General features: G+C 32.3%; 1 protein-coding gene across 2 annotated transcripts in view; it reads left to right on the forward strand.

Moving 5' to 3' along the window:
- The first annotated feature begins 11,995 nt into the window (after nt 1-11,995).
- Nucleotides 11,996-17,362, forward strand: part of LOC114347997 (homeobox protein SIX3) — a 338,421-nt gene continuing 333,054 nt past the window's right edge. For both annotated transcript variants that reach the window (XM_028298643.2, XM_028298648.2), the window contains exon 1: nt 11,996-12,830. In XM_028298643.2, the coding sequence (XP_028154444.1) occupies nt 12,124-12,830 (707 nt within the window). In that variant the 5' untranslated portion in view covers nt 11,996-12,123. The remainder of the gene's footprint in view (nt 12,831-17,362) is intronic.

A 17,362-nucleotide genomic window follows, 5' to 3' on the forward strand; every position in this document is an offset into this window, starting at 1 on the left:
AATATAATTTTTTTACATACCGTAAAATATTGATAAAATATAATATTTTATATTTGCATATTAAGTGTTAGACCATGCACAGCTATTTATGACGAATAACTTTCTTCATAAAATTAATAATAAAACAGTTATCATAAATAATACGTGAAAATTTAATGATGTTGGGTATAATTAATTTGAAACAAATTTTAAAAAAACAAATTTTCGATTAGAAGGATATAATTACATATTGGAACATAATTTTTAATTCCAAACAACTTTTCTTTATAAAAATTTTTGATATTATGAAATATAAAGGTACTTTACTCTTGAGTGAAATTCATATTTTTTGACATACCTCGTACAAAATTAAGAAAATTTGATATTTCATGGTTGTATCTTATGTTATATACGATGCAGAGTATTTTATAAAGAATAACTTTTTTTCGTAAAACTGATATTAAAAAAGTTATCAATAGGTTCCAAGTTACGCAGACATACTGTATAAGAGCTAAAAAAAAATTTTTTTGTTAAACATTTATTATTGTTGAAGCTTATTATTAAATGTATTTTAGGTAAGTTTTACACAAAAAAGTTTTGATCACTCTATATATACATTTTTCATCTGGTAATTTTCGGTTTTTGTATTACATTTTTGTTATCTTTCTTAGTTTTCTCAAAAAGAAATTGTTTATTTCACTTTTAAACTAAAATAATTCAGTGATTTTTTAAGACTATATCCTAAGCTTTAAAAAAATATCAAAAAAAGTGTATTAGATTTATTTAAACTTGAGTAATACCGTCTTAAAATGGTGGGAATTCTGTAAAATTACGAAGTTTTCAAAAATTACATTTTTTGAGACATCGTATTATTTGAATTAAATTTTTGAGATTTTTTTTTAACAAAATATCGTTTAGTAAGTTTATTGAGAGGTAAGTTGTGCAAATTTGAGAGTTTTATAAGTAAAATTGTATTAGTTACACATTTTTAAATCATTTTTAAACAAAATTCATGTAAGGCTCACTTTCCGCCCACACCGTACTTATGTCCATACATTTTATTTCTTTTTATTACAACCATAAGATAGCTTATTTGATCTTCTTTCATGTCCAATTTGTAAAATTTCTTTTGATCCATTAGTTAAAGAATTACATTAAAAAAACTCAACCGTGCACTTCTTCCAACGCTAGTTTACAGTGCGCCAATGTGTGTGAGAAGGGTGACTTTAGCGTTATAAATAAAAAATTACAGAAGCTAGAGATTTAATTTTAGAAAAATCTTTATATAAGGTTTTTTTTGTAAAATTTTCTGAATTTTTCAATGGTCAAGTCAGTTTTTTACTAAAAATTATATTTTCGGAGTTATTTAAAAAAATATCTAACTTCGCTGTTCATTTGTTTAATAAAAAATGAAGCACCCACTTCTCGAGTAGAACTTTTTGATATGTTGTTTATTAAACATTTCTTAATGAAATTACAGAAAGTTTTATCTTGTTTGATTTTTTCCGAAGTGAAAATCTAAATGCACTCCCCTATTAGTAATAATTCACTAACGACAAATAAATCTGTGAATAGTTATTTGTCAGTGGTACATTATATTTTTATTGTGTTTCAATACAATTTGGATAATTTAAAGTTAAACTGACGAATTGTATTATTAGATTATATAGATAATTAAAAATTTAAAGCGAGGTTAATTGTTAACTTATCAATTTATTCGAAGAGTAAATTATTATTTGATACATAAATAAAATAAGTAATATTTGACGTTGTTGAAACGTATGTGTGTTAGTTTTATTGGTGGAAAAACTTTAGTCATCGAATATGAATATTTTAAACGATGTAATATGCAGTTTGATCGAGACGCCTTTTTCAAGGCGCCAAAATCAAGAAAGATCAGAAATTATTTCAATGGGCCGGCCTTTACCAAATTTAACAATTTTATCCACAGATAAGACAAAAGACAATCGACCATTTTCGAGATCGTTTAAAACAATATGGTATGAAAATCATAAATGGCTAAGCGGAAATTATTTTAAAAATTCACTTTTCTGTTGGCCTTGTCTGTTGCTCTCAAATTTGAAGCAAAATGTTTGGGTCTTCTTCTTCTTGTTGTGCCACTCCTATCGGAGATTGGAAATCATCAAGGCTACCCTGACTTTGTTTACAGCTGACCTAAAAAGTTCATTAGTGGTGCAGCCAAACCACTCTCTCAAATTCCGCATCCACGACATTCTTCTACGGCCTGGATTCCGTTTTCCTTCTATTTTTCCTTGCATTATATTTTGAAGTAATGCGTATTTATGACCTCTCATCAGGTGACCCAAATACTCGAGTTTTCTTCGTTTTATCGTTAATAAAATTTCTGGGTCTCTTCCTATCCTTCGTATTACTTCAAGATTTGTGATTCTTTCAACCCAACTTATCTTCAGCATTCGACGGTAGCACCACATCTCGAAACTTTCAATATTTTTTATGTTGTTCTGTTTGAGAGTCCAGCCTGGACTCTCAATGTTTGGGTGAGTCAGGGATATTCAGATTTGAAAAATTTATCAGCTAGTGTAAAAAAACATGAATCTTCGAAAGAACATTTAAACAATTGCTTAGGTTTAAAACGGTTAGAAAAAAATAAACAAACTATTGACAGTGCTTTAGCTGGACAAATTTCTCTATCTAATAAGATATATAATGAAGAAGTTGAAAAAGATTGAAGAAAAAAACAAGAACTTGCATTTCGCGGTCGTGATGAGAGCCATAATTCTTCAAACATGGGTAATTTTAAAGAAATTTTTAATTTAGTAGTTAAACGCGATCAGGAAATCCAGGATCATGTTAAAAAATAGAAGGGGTGTTCACGGGTTTGTCAAAAACAATACAAAATGATTTAATAGATTTCCTTGCCGATTACGTAAAAAATGAAATTTCAACAGAAATTAATGAAAGTCAATTTTTTTCTATACTAGCGGACGATACTACTGATATAACCGAAAAATCACAGTGTACTTTAACAATCCGTTTTGTTAACAAAGTTGGTCAGGTAACAGAAAGATTTTTAGTTTTTTGATGTTAGCGAGAATAGATCTGCAGACGCTCTATATAGTTTAATTTCAAAGGTGCTTGAGCCATATGATTACAAAAATAAATTAATTGCTCAATTTTACGATGGTGCAAGTGTAATGGCTGGCTCTTTAAACGGATTACAATCAAAAATTAAAGTAGATGCTCCAAAAGCAATTTTTACACATTGTTGCGCTCATAGATTACATTTAGTATTGCAAGACAGCTCAAAATGTATTACAAATTGTAGGATATTTTTTGTCGCCTACCCGAAGTATATGTGTAGCCTACCCGCATACTGAGGTCACGAGCCGCCACTGTCATAACCCCACATGTGACATGTGTTTCATGCATAACCCCACATCTAACAACTTTTATATCAAATTTTTAATTTGTTATACCACTTTCTACACAAACAAGTAGTTTTCTTAGCTCATAAACCAATAGTGAATTATAATTATATTACATAAATATGTTGTGGTGAAATAATATAGGTGAATCGGTTTTTTTACTCTCCTGAAAAAATAGCCAATGTGGACATGTGGGGTTATGAAAATTAGCTCCTCATTTGTAGTATTTTAGATTTCAATTTCATTCAGGGATGGCGCGACATCTTCCGTGCAGTAGCGTAATTATTATTGTGTATTCTTCATTATCGTGACCTATGTTTTCGTCATTTCTATTGCTTGTGCTTTCTTCATTGTCATTATTGGTATGTTTACCCCCGTTTAACAATTCATCAAAATGTTGTTTCCATCGGCATCGTCTTAATATTTCTTGGTCATCAAATATTATTATTCCTTCTTTATCTTGGTAATAAGTATCTAGGCTGCGGTTTATATTTCCTTTCTTGATTTTTAATGCCTTGATTAGTTCAACTTCTAATTTCAAATTAGATTATTTCTATAATTTTCTTCTAAATTTTTCAACGAATCTTAAAAAAATTTCCCCTTTTTGTTTCGTTATGTGGCACTGGTTTTTCTTCTTTGCTATATGTAACGAGTTTCCGCTTTTCTGATTGTAGGCGTAAACTTTCCAATCTAGCTTGTTGCGTTTCTCTGTTTCTAATTTACATTCATCGTCGAACTATGGCATGGCTTTTGTTGTTTCTTGATAAACTTGCTATTTAGTGTCATTTGAATAGAATAAGTCATCTATGCCATTAAAAACACAAAAGAGAGTAAAGCTACTGAACCAGAACCAGATGATGTACCTATCGAAGTATTAAAACTTATTGATGAAGATCGTATTGATGTAATGGTTGAACTCTTTAATCTAATATATCAGACTGCCACAATCCCCAGACAATGGCTGCAATCGACCTTTGTAGCAATTCCCAAAAAGTCAAGTGCAACAACCTGCTCAGATCACGGAACAATATCTTTAATGAGTTAATATCACTTAAAACATTTTTGAAAATGATATACCTACTTATAAGCACGGATCTAGAAATTCATAATAGGGGGGTCCAGACTTACTTACTGATCGTTTGAAAATAAGAGTTGACAGAAAAAAATAATAAATAATAAAAAGATGCTTATAGGCTAAATACAATAGGGGGTCCATGGACCCGTTGACCCCCCTCTGTATCCGCGCCTGCCTACTTGGGATATGTGATGAGAGGGCAAAAATACTCATTATTTTAACTCGTTATGCAAGGCAAAATCCGAGGAAAGCGAAATGTGGGAAGACGAAGAGCATCCTGGCTTAAGAGCTTACGGGAATGGTTCGATCGAATTCAGTAGTGCAGAGCTATTTAGAGCGGCAGTCAACAAGGTCCGCATTGCCATGATGATTTCCAACCATCGATAGAAGATGGAACTTAAAGAAGAAGAAGCTACTTAGGCCAAGAGACCTTTCAATTTGGGGAGGAAGAACATCGACCCTCCCACTATTTTTAACATGGTGACCATCATCATTATCACATAGCATGTATCGTTCTCGAACATGCTATGTTCTCTGAAGCAGTGTTGCCAATCGCATTTCTCTAAATTATCCGATGATCGCTAGAAAAATATCCGATTTGTCACGAAAAGGTACGCTAGGTCAAAAATTATTCTGTTATTAAAATCAATGTTGCCAATGTTATTCTTTTAGTCCCCTTAACAATCATCAAATAACAAAATCCGTTGTTCGTACGCCAATCAGTTGATTGTAATCAATTATCATTATGATAATTAACATAATTGAGTGATTAATTAATTATTAATTATCAATTAACGTAACAATTATTAACATAATTGATTAATTAATCAATTAATCTCATAATTGCAATCAATTATGTTTTCAGCAACCCAATCAAAGTTGACATTGACAGTAATTAAATATTTGATAATGATCAGTTGATTCCATTTCTGATTAGCGTTCGAACAACGGAACAACCGGCCCTTTAATCTACTGGATTCTCTATTTCACAGTTTAAAAATTTTCGTTTATACATAGATGAAAATCTCGTATCCTAGCTGATTATTACCTAATTCATGTATGTAAATACTATTTACTTACTAATATTATATTATTCGTATTTTGTATTATCGTAAGTGTTAAATTCTAAATAAATAAATAAATCTAAATATTTCATTATTTGGATCGTTATATTAATTTATTATAATTATTTAAGTAAAAAAAAACACTTTTAAATATTATTTTATTAAAACGTAATAACTACCTAAAACTAGGTACTGGAAAAATAAATAATAAATAAATCCATACAAAATAAACTACAGCTACATTAATAGCATAGGCGCAAAATTTCTGGTCAATGCTTTTAAAATGCATTATTTTTTTCGAGTCCTGAGAAAGCTAATAACTATGATTTAAAAATTTAAACGCAGAATGAAAGATTACATTATTACCGAGGGCCGAAAGTCCCTGAAGACTTCTATAATTTTTATTCTAATATGTTACAGGGGTAAAAGGAAAATAGAATATTAAGTGTGATTTTTAATTTCAAATATCTCATTCAAAAGAAACATTTTGTTTATTCTAAGGGATTTTCAGCCCTCGGTAATAATGTAATCTTTCATTCTGCGTTCAAATTTTTCAAAAATATTTATTAGTTTTCTCAGGATTCGAAAAAAATTAATATGTACGTTTAAAGATTATTGGTCCGAAATTTTGCGCCTACGCTCTTTTAACAACTAAAGATTTATTACAACTAAAACAATAGAAATGTATTTGACAGTCTTGTAGTTATTAAGGTATCAAAGTTATTATCCATAATACCCGTGGTGCGTTCAACATTAATGCCCGACTAAATAATTTTTATAGGCAAAAAATTTGAAGGATTTTTGAGTTAATTAGTAGATATCTAAATATTACTAGTTTCAAATAAGTTTTCTATTTTCCATTTTTCTACAACCACTATTCCAAATGCATTTTTCTGCACAATTTTATGTTAACAAACTTAATATCTTCTCACAGAATAACTGACAGTAGTGTGCAGAAAAGTGACGTTTCTGTGCCGGAAAGTTCTTTTCTGCATAGTACCATTACATTCCTCAAAAAAATCATAAATATAATTAAGTAAGTATAACATGTTTTGATGAAATGGTTTTGTTTAAGATATTAGATTTGATAGAACTTTACAAAAAAGAACTAGATTTAACTACATCTCATGTCCGAGAAATCTGGAAACGTTTACTTACGCACTGAATTAAAAACTAAAAACTAAAAACTCATGAATAACATCGGACGGCAGACGGTTTTTGAAATTTGAATTGGATTAGTATGCCTTAAGTGGATGCACTTGTGCATTTAAATTATAAACAAAAGAATCGGCGCATGTCCCTTTTGTCAAAAGATGAAAAGTATCGGATGTCACTAACATTCATCCAGTATAGGCTATTTATAAAAATTTGGGTGGAACCAAACAAAATTAATGTGTTGTTGGTGTTGGGAATATATGGATGACAAAGTTTTAGTCGATGGTAGATACACTGAAAAATATCCGCAAATATCCGATTTATTTCAAGATACGAAGAATATACGACAACTCTCAAAAAGGTACGCAAATCGGATAATTATCCGCCGATTGGCAACACTGGAACATAGTTCTCCCTCAGTTACCTCCGGTGCTCCTGATCTTATGTCGTTTAAGAGTTTAAGTCCAGTTTGTTGTAATCCCTTAGACTTCCGAATTTTGACAGTTGGTAGTAATCATATTGTGGAAGCTATGTCAAATTAGCTGTCATTTATTCAATCTGTGTTGCCAAATGATCATCGATGATGTATGATATCGTACAACAACACGTGCAAATGATAATTTTTTTTTTTCAAAATGGATGTTCTTTAACACCAATTATACTTATCTACCAACTCCATAATCGAAATACACAAAATTTTGTATTTTTTGAAACACTTCTAAAAATGTTTACCGATCTTGTCTATAATTGGTGTCCGAAAACACTTAAAAACCTTAACCGAGGGAACGCAATTAACGGCAACGAAATCACATAGGGATCTCTAAAAATAAACACGTCAAAATGGCTTTAATGAAGTCACCAGGCCGTCGTCAACTGGAGAAAAAGCGGACCACTGACAGAAGACACTCGTTCCCCGGTGGATGTAACCTCCTGTCTTCGGTGATTTATGGCAGATCCGGACCGGATTATTATAAAACTGGTGCGAGACAAAGTATTGTGTTTTAATAGTTATTTATGATATAAGTGTTAAAAGTACACGTTTAAGGCACGCACGTGAAAGTTTGCAGAATGAGCGAAGCGAGTTCTGCAATTCACATGAGTGCCTTAAAAATGTACTTTTTAACACCCATATCATACAATATTTTTTCTACAAACGTAATTACAGGACAATATCTACAAAAACTACTACTTGAACTTGACTGACATTCCATTTTTATATTTTTTTGACATTACATCAAAATTGCCTATGCCTATACGGTCAATACGAACTGCAGTGCCATAAAAATTTTAAAGCACTAGTGCCTTAAAGTAGCATTTTTAACGCTCGTATGAAGTGCTTAAAATTGCATTTTTAACACGGTTGTAGAAAAATACTGTTAGGGAATAAATACAGAATTATTAGATACTTACTATAAGATAGAGGTTGTGAAAAATCTTCGATTTAGAAATACCATCAAGAAACCACAAAAATTGGGAACCCCAACTTCAAGTCAACGAATGTAGACGTAGACGCATAGATGAATTCGTCGCTCAAATTTTCGCATCTAGAAAAAATTGCCCCACAAAATACCTTCAGGCAACTTAAACGGCCTATGGAAAAAACTTGGATACCTACATGGATTAACCAGGCATTAACCCCAACCTAATTGGTGTTTTTTTCTATAAGAGAAAATAAGTACAAAAACTTATTCTCGCAACGAAATAGAGAATCTAAAAGCATACTTACAACACTTGAACTGAACTGCTTCAACTAGAGTGTCTACTGCTACTGTAATAGGAAGTGTGTATTGAAGAAATTAATTCGGAATATTGTAATAGTTATTTTCCTAACTAGTGCGGAAAGTCATACTTTTACGCACGCTATTTCAGTTTGCCGAACGACGCGAAGCGGAGTTCGGCAAGCAGTCGAGTGCGGAAAAGAGACTTTCCGCAAGAGTTAGGAACAATATTTTTTCTAAGAGCGTTTACAAAATAACCAAATCAATCAATTAATTGAATTGATATGAAAATACACAAATTAATTCTTTGACAAGATTGTCAAAACCAAACTTTCAATATAATTGGTTACCATGCCGACGATCTTGGTTTCCATGACGACGATTCAAAACCACTGTTGTCTACTGATTTGACTTTCGAATATTATGTCAAAATAATTTTATTTTATCGAATTATCAGTAGTAATTGCACAAGAGCTCTGAAATTATTGAATTTTTCCCGAGTGACACTTTGACAGTTTTAATGTCAAAGTGTCACGAGAGCAAAAATTCTATATTAATTTCAGAGGTCGAGTGCAATTTGTTGCGATTATTTCATGAATAAAACTGTTCAAAATCAAAATTTCATTGTAATTTATTTATGTAAGTACCATTAAACACACAGTTTTTATAAATATTTGACGATTGAAAGTCATCACTGTTATAATTTTTAAAACATTAGTAATTGTCATTAATGTCAGTGAATGTATTTTTTCGTAGCAACGAAGGGCATCTGACCTAATACCTATATTTAACGACGGGAGTTATCAAAAATTATCGATTTAATTCAGATTTCTGTAACTTTCTATTGGTCAGAATCTCCTATGAATGAAATAATCGCGTTAATTTCATTAACATTCATTAAAACATGAACACAATAAGATACATTTGAAATAAATTGATACCTAAAGTCCATATTAAAATATAACCTATAATGCGGAAGTAAAACTTTCCAAACTAAAACGCGTGCGGAAAAGTAGATTTTTTGCACGCTCGTAGAAAATAATTATTTATGAAACAGTTCGTGAAGTATGCTTTTCTCGAACGCACGCGATTTTTGGAGCACGAGCGACAACGGAGCGAGTGCTATAAATCGCGTAAGTTCGCAAAAAGTACTTCACGCACAGTTTCATACAATATTTTATCTACGATAAACAAATAAAAAAAGCTGTAACTCTTCGTTACTGGAATTCATTTCTATTCTACAATTTTTAGAACTTTGACATTTAAAAATTATAACTACATACTTTCAAACCACAAACCACAAAACTGTCAAAACTTTTGTTGTAATTCATTGCTCATATTGTCATCACCATGACAACGCGAAGGTTAAAACAGTGCGAAAAAGTAAATCCCATTTAAAATACATTGTTACTTCACGCCACACTTTAAATCCTTCACGCACTGCTATCTATAATGACAGTTTTCACAAACTAAAAACACAATACATAATATGACATAGAGTAGATAAATATTTTTAAGAAACTAATTACACTTTTAGAGACAAAGTAAGCATGTTACATTTTTTGTAACAAAACAAATATGAAAGAAGAAGAAAGAGGATAATGTTATATGAGGTGGGTAATTGTTTCAGGTAGATACTTAGATAAAAGCATCTACACTTAGATATCTATAAGGTAGCAAAAGGGTCTCCAGCAAAGTCTAGCAAATAATAATTCAAGAGCGCGAGGCGCAAAATTTCTGGCCAATGTTTTTTAAATGCAATAATTTTTTTCGAATCCTGAGAAAACTAATAGGTAAGTATTTTTGAAACATTTTAACGCAGAATGAAAGATTACACTAGATAGGTACTACCGAGGGAGGCCCGAAAGTCCCTGAAAACTTCTATAATGTTTAGATATTTTAATAAGTTACACGGACGAAAAATAAGAGAAAATTAAGTGGGATTTTTAATTTCAAATATCTCATTAAAAAGAAACTTTTTGTTTAGGTAAGGGACTTTCGGTAGATACTCTAATAATATTCAGCGTTGAAAGTTTTTATAATTGTTTTTATTTGTGTTTTACATGCTTTTGGTTAAAGTATTAGGAAAAGATGCAAATGAGTAGAACTGGAAAAACAATATACCTATCAATCAAAGTAGTGATTTAAAAAAGGTTTTATGGGTCGTTAGCATCTAATATCTATACTCTATACGCTCTGAGCTTCGCTGGTGTCGCTCCTAGCGGAGTACTAATTACTAATGTAACTTTCACCGGTAATTTTTAATTTATTATTTAATTGTTATCGCTTAATATTTACAACGCAAAAAAGTAATTAAATTGTAATCGATTTTTTAAAGATTTTGTTAATCGTTTTAACGTTCTATTAATTTCTTACTTCGGATATACTTATTTAAGGTAAAAATATACACCACAGCTTTGACCAACTACTTAATAGGTATTATTTCCTATTAATATTTTTAATTTCAATGTTTTAAATTTATTAATCACTTTAACATTTATGTCAAATTTCCAGTAAAAGCTTACATACTTGTCACTAATACTGGCGCTCGCGAATTTTTAATTATCCCCTCTAACTACGAGCTCATAGCGTATCTATACCTACACGCCATTTAACCTATTTTTATAATAAACAACAATATCACCTAAACAAAAGAATGCCGGTAGGTATATTTGATGTCTTTTTTACATTGAAAGGGGGAAGAAAACTAATTGTTATTTTAACTAGGTATGCCTACTAAGTAATATTAATATTTAATATTCTGTATAGACTAGTAGGTACAGAATATTTTTTTAAGACATGTTAGTCAGAGTCATCTACAGTTATCTAGGTACCTTTATAATTTACCACTCAGAGATTGGACTTTTTTTAATGAATCACCCTGTATATCAACTTTATAACAAATAGGTACCTACATATTACCGTTGAAATTATGTCATTCGTCTTTTAGGATATATTGTCGTGTAAATAAAGCAAAGTCACAAATTAAGATCTCTGCCCAAAGATAAAATGTACGAAAATAATATGAAATCGATGTCGGTATAAAATGAACAGCCGTCATTTCTTAATTAATCAGAATAACGTTTCCGTCATCTTGATAAAGGCCGTTAATAATAAACGTACCCACCACTTTATCGATTTGAAAGAAAGCCAGTCATAATAAAAAGTCAATTTACGTTTTATCGATATCTACATGTTTAGTAAACACCGGCGCATTTTCCTGCCCCTTCTACGCGGCCCCGCAGCTACAACTAATAAAGATATCGACCGCAATGTAAGCAAAACAAGATTCCAGTCATTTCACGACCTAGAAATAAACATAAAAGGCGTATCTTGAAAGTTATCATGGTGACAGAGCTACACGGAATAGAGGACCACTTTATACATCACCTTTAGTTAGGTGTATGCTACAAAGGCTTTCATCTAAATGTCACATATCAAAGTGACACTGGTCCCGCCCATACCGTGCCGGCGCCCCTCCACTCGGCAGCGCATTGGCCTTCGCCCAACCCAGTCTCCGTGGTAACAGCCTTACCGGGGCCAATAGACGCGAACTACGGACACAAACTCAGTCTCGTCTCGAGAGCAACACACAAACCTCATGCAATAGGATCTTTCTTTGTTGATGGTTACCTGAGTAACACGTTTTTGTTAGCGATACCGTTTGTTAGTGCGGCGATGATAAGTGTCTAGTGAACTATTGTTTTTGCAAGCTGGCAACTCACATGGCTCTGGGATTGAGCTCGGGGCTCTGCTCCGGGAGCACCGGGCCCGGATCCGGAGGACATTCGGAGACATCCTCGTCTCCAGGAATCAGTGTCCCTATCCCGGTAGCTCCGGCACCGATGCTTCCTAATCCCATGTTTGCGCTACCGACACTGAACTTTACCGTCTCCCAAGTGGCTGCCGTGTGCGAAACTCTCGAAGAAAGTGGTGATATCGAAAGACTCGCGAGGTTCTTGTGGTCACTCCCTGTCGCACATCCCAACATCAGTGAACTCAACAAAAACGAAGCCGTTTTAAGAGCAAGAGCTATAGTATCTTTCCACAGCGGAAATTTTAGAGAACTCTATTCAATTTTAGAATCGCACAAGTTTACCAAAGGTTCCCACGGCAAGCTCCAGGCCATGTGGCTGGAGGCGCACTACCAAGAGGCGGAAAAATTACGCGGCAGGGCTCTGGGACCCGTCGACAAGTACCGTGTTCGGAAAAAGTTTCCGTTGCCACGTACCATCTGGGACGGTGAACAAAAGACTCATTGTTTTAAAGAGAGGACTAGAAGTTTGTTACGCGAATGGTATCTCCAAGATCCCTATCCGAACCCGACCAAGAAACGAGAACTGGCTCAAGCGACGGGACTCACTCCTACCCAGGTTGGGAACTGGTTCAAGAACCGACGACAGCGGGATCGTGCAGCTGCGGCCAAAAACAGGTTAGTCATGTTCAAAACTATAACTCTAAAGTTTTTATTTTTATTCTTTCTTAATACCTATAATTTTATACTTACTTATAATAAAAATGATAAAGTCATAAAACAAAAGTAAGTAGGTAAAAGGTTATTTGGGGTAGTTTTAGGCTCCCTAAATTTTGTGGCCACAACGTGATTTTTGGCATACGTACTTAAATTTATACACTCTCTGGGCAAAATTCCGCCACTAAATATTTTTGATTAAGTTTGACAATTTATTAATTTATTTTAAGTTTTTTCGTTGTATTCCGATTTTCAAGAATCTTACATCAGTTTGTAGACCTACTAGACCTGTAGGTACATGTGTTGACATCGTTTGTTATTACTCTGGAAACAATTTTTGTTTAGATGGCATTATAGGGGGCGAATAGAAGCGTTGTATTTTCTCCTAACTTTAAAAAATTCTGTGGAAAATTTGTTGAAGAGCTGATTTTGTTTCATAGTCCTTTCGTACTATCCCTAAGATTTTGTTTTTTGAAATATGCGAATATCTCTTTTCTTGTAAGAACTGCACAATTTTTTGTACCTAAATAAAAACACTGATGACTGATAAACATGAATATCTTAAATAGAGGCTGGATTGATAAGATCGGAATGGCCCACATGCATCCCAGATCTCAATCCTATTGAGCATTTTATGGGATGAATTGAAAATAGCTATTCGCCGTCATTCTAGGTTTCCAGAAAATCTGGTACAGTTACGGTTTACATTCAAGTTATAAATTGCCAAACTTAAACCAAAAATTCTTAGCGGCGAAATTTTGTGCCGGGAAGTGTAGGTACCTATACCTATTTATTAAAAAAAAATGCAAAATAAACCGATACCTAGAGGCATACAGGACATTTTTTTGAAGAATACCTATAATTAGGTACCTGTTTGAAACGAAAACTAAATGTTTTTTTTAGTTAAAACTATTTAACAATTTAATATTTTTGGTGGGAATAAGCCAAATTTTAAAATTAAGTTTATTTAACTTTTCGATTTTCGTTTCGGAAATCATTATCAAAACCCAAAAATTTATTAAACAAATTTTGTTTTTGTTGATTGGTAAAAATTCTTGTAATAATTTAAATTTATGACTTGCATTCCTGGGACAACTTTATTGGAAGATAATTATCTAGTAAATCATGAGGAAAAAACCAGGAAAAAACTTCCATCATACCTAATGTCCTGACAAAATAAACGATTAAGCTTTGTTTTTAAACCAAGAGGAGTAAACTAAAAAGGCAGATTCACACCTAAGAAAGTCACTAGAAATATCATCAAATACATCTTCTTTTTTGGTTGATCATATCGGTCTTTGACGGTTATCCATAAATATTATATTATACCAATACGTCGCTAAAGAGTTCTAAAAACAACTGTTATTTTAATATAGGTAAAAACAGACTAAAAATCTAAAAATTAAAGGAATAATGCAGAAAACACAAAAAATCGCTGATATATTAATTAACCTATGAAATGCAAATAATGTCAAAATTTTATAAATGTCATTAGTGTCAAAATTTGATAACAGTGGTCAGTGGAGTAAACTTGCCTGAGGTTATTACAAACAAGCTTTACGGCGCGGGAATTTGAATTACTCCTCTTGATTTAAAAACAGACTGTAGTATTACCTAAGTCACATACCATGTTTTTTTCTGTTTTTTCCTGATGATTTACTACGGGATCACTAACAGGAGAATTTTACTATTATCATTGCACGTGGTCAGAGCCGCGCCAACACGTGGTAGCGCCTGTGTGCAAAACATTTAATGGCGCCCAAAATAAACAATTATTTATTGTAACCAAAAAAAATAACTAAAAATTCTTACACATGCAACAGGAAAATAAAGTAAGTTAAAATAATTAAGTAAAAATAAATCTTTGGCGTAACAGCATAAAAAACTAAAGATATAGGTAGGAAAACATGAAATACTTATAGCTATTTTATAAAAAATTAACTTTTCGCGCCTTCAGTTCGAAAAATCTGTTTATAATATGGTGAATATCAATTTGATTTGATGCTGACGACGCTATAGAGATGGTAGATAAATTTATCAACCGCCCTTGACTGATGGTCGATCTCAAATAATTTTTTAAGTTTCAGTTTATAAAAAAATCACTCAGTAGTGGCATCAGATATGAGCAGAATGCGAAAAGCTATTACTAAATTTGGGTAAAATGCAGCAAATTCGTTTAAAAATATAAATTTTAAAATTTTACAAACATTGTTTACTCCTTTTAACAAAGGCTGAAGCTGTATATAGTCTAAGAGCTAGTGAACCCTCCGACTAACGGTCGTCCTGTAAGGCTAGAAATTTTTCTAGTGATAATTCATAGCACACCAAGGCTAAAAACCATGACCTGGCAGGCCTCAGCGGTGCACGTGTATCTACCAGGTGAATCGAAAAGTGCAAATTTAGGGGGTAAAATAAACTTTCTCCTGTAAGGTTTAAATTTAAGTATGTGTTTGAGTAAGTCATTTAGAAGAAATGTGTACAATGACAGGCGATTCTGAAGAGCATAAGACCTTGCCAGGCGAGGGGAAAGATTAGGGGTGTTTCCTAAAATTATTCTTTTTGCACCGAACACATTTTTTTTTTAGGTTTTTTGAATCAATCCAAACAGAAAACGTCTTTAGTGATTTTTCTCTTAAGTTAATAGTTTTTGTTATATAAGCGATTGAAAATTTTGAAAATTGCGAAATCGGCCATTTTTAACCCTAAATCGGACATTTATCTAAAAATTTCAATGTTGCCAAGGCACGTAGATATTCTTTAAACATTGATTGATGAGATTCCGAAGAGTTATTTGCAATAAAATATCGAAAACCCCTTTGTTTTTTTAATTGCTAATCAAGCGAGCGCGTCACTGTAGTATAAGTGAGGACGTTTGAGTTTGCATAAATTCATTATCTCGAGAATGGGCAAATTTCAAGAGAAATTCTCAGATAGGTCGATTTTTATTTTTGAATTAGGACTTTTTGGCATATATATAATAATAGTGACGTCATCCATCTGGGCGTGATGACGTAATCGATGATTTTTTTAGATAAGAGTAGGGGTTGTGTGATAGCTCATTTGAAAGGTTATTTAATTCTCTATTCAGTAATATAAACATTAACATAATTATTTATACAGGGTGTACAAACAAATTTTTTTTTCTATTTGTCAAATTTAATCAAAGTTAATTTAATAAAAAAAATTTTTTTGTACACCCTGTATAAATAATTATATTAATGTTTATATTAGTGAATAGAGAATTAAATAACCTTTCAAATGAGCTATTACACAACCCCTACTCTCATTTAAAAAAATCATCGATTACGTCATCACGCTCAGATGGATGACGTCACTAGTATTACATATATGCCAAAAAGTCTTAATTTAAAAATAAAATCGACATGTCTGAGGATTTCTCTTGAAATTTGCCCATTCTCGAGATAATGAATTTATGCCAACTCAAACGTCCTCACTTATACCACAGTGTCGCGCCCGCTTGATTAGCAATTAAAAAACAAAGGCGTTTCCGATATTGTATTAAAAAAAACTCTTTGGGATTTCATCAATCAATGTTTAAAGAATATCTACTTACCTTGGCAACTTTGTAATTTTTAGATAAATGTCCGATTTAGGGTTAAAAATGGCCGATTTCGCAATTTTTAAAATTTTCAATCGCTTATATAACAAAAACTATTAACTTAAGAGAAAAATCACTCAAGACCTTTTCTGTTTGAAATTATTCAAAAAACCTAAAAAAAAATTATTCGATGCAAAAAGAATAATTTTAGGAAAAACCCCTAATCTTTCCCCTCGCCTGGCAAGGTCTTATGCTCTTCAGAATCGCCTGTCATTGTACATATTTCTTCTAAATGACTTACTCAAACACATACTTAAATTTAAACCTTACAGGAGAAAGTTTATTTTACCCCCTAAATTTGCACTTTTCGATTCACCTGGTAGATACACGTGCACCTCTGAGGCCTGCCAGGTCCTGGTTTTTAGCCTTGGTGTACTATGAATTATCACTAGAAAAATTTCTAGCCTTACAGGACGACCGTTAGTCGGAGGGTTCACTAGCTCTTAGACTAATAACTTCTTCAATTAAATCGTCTTCTTTCCCTATATCTAGATGATCATTAAATCTCATTTTTTTTTACAAATCTCTACACAAAACTTTTAATTGTGTTCTGTACTGTCGTTTGAAAAATTTGAAAAAATTAACAGCATTTTCCAATATGGAAAATCTTTCATTTACTTAAATTAATGCTTGGTTGAGAACAAGATAAAAGAAAAGAACTTTGGTTGACATTTTATGATACAAAATCGGTTCGTCTTTATGTTCGTAATCGAGTTGTTTGCTTTTATTTCGACGCCGAACTGTCTATCTGGTTGAAAACTGGGCTCCACATCATTTGCTGTAGTAATAACATCATTAAATTTTGTATCTATCCGAAACTAGAGCAAGAATTGTTTTACGGGCGTAGGCGCAAAAATTCGCTATAATGTGATTT

The sequence above is a fragment of the Diabrotica virgifera genome, chromosome 1 (genome assembly GCF_917563875.1).
Source record: "Diabrotica virgifera virgifera chromosome 1, PGI_DIABVI_V3a".
Classification (NCBI taxonomy): Eukaryota; Metazoa; Arthropoda; class Insecta; order Coleoptera; family Chrysomelidae; genus Diabrotica; species Diabrotica virgifera.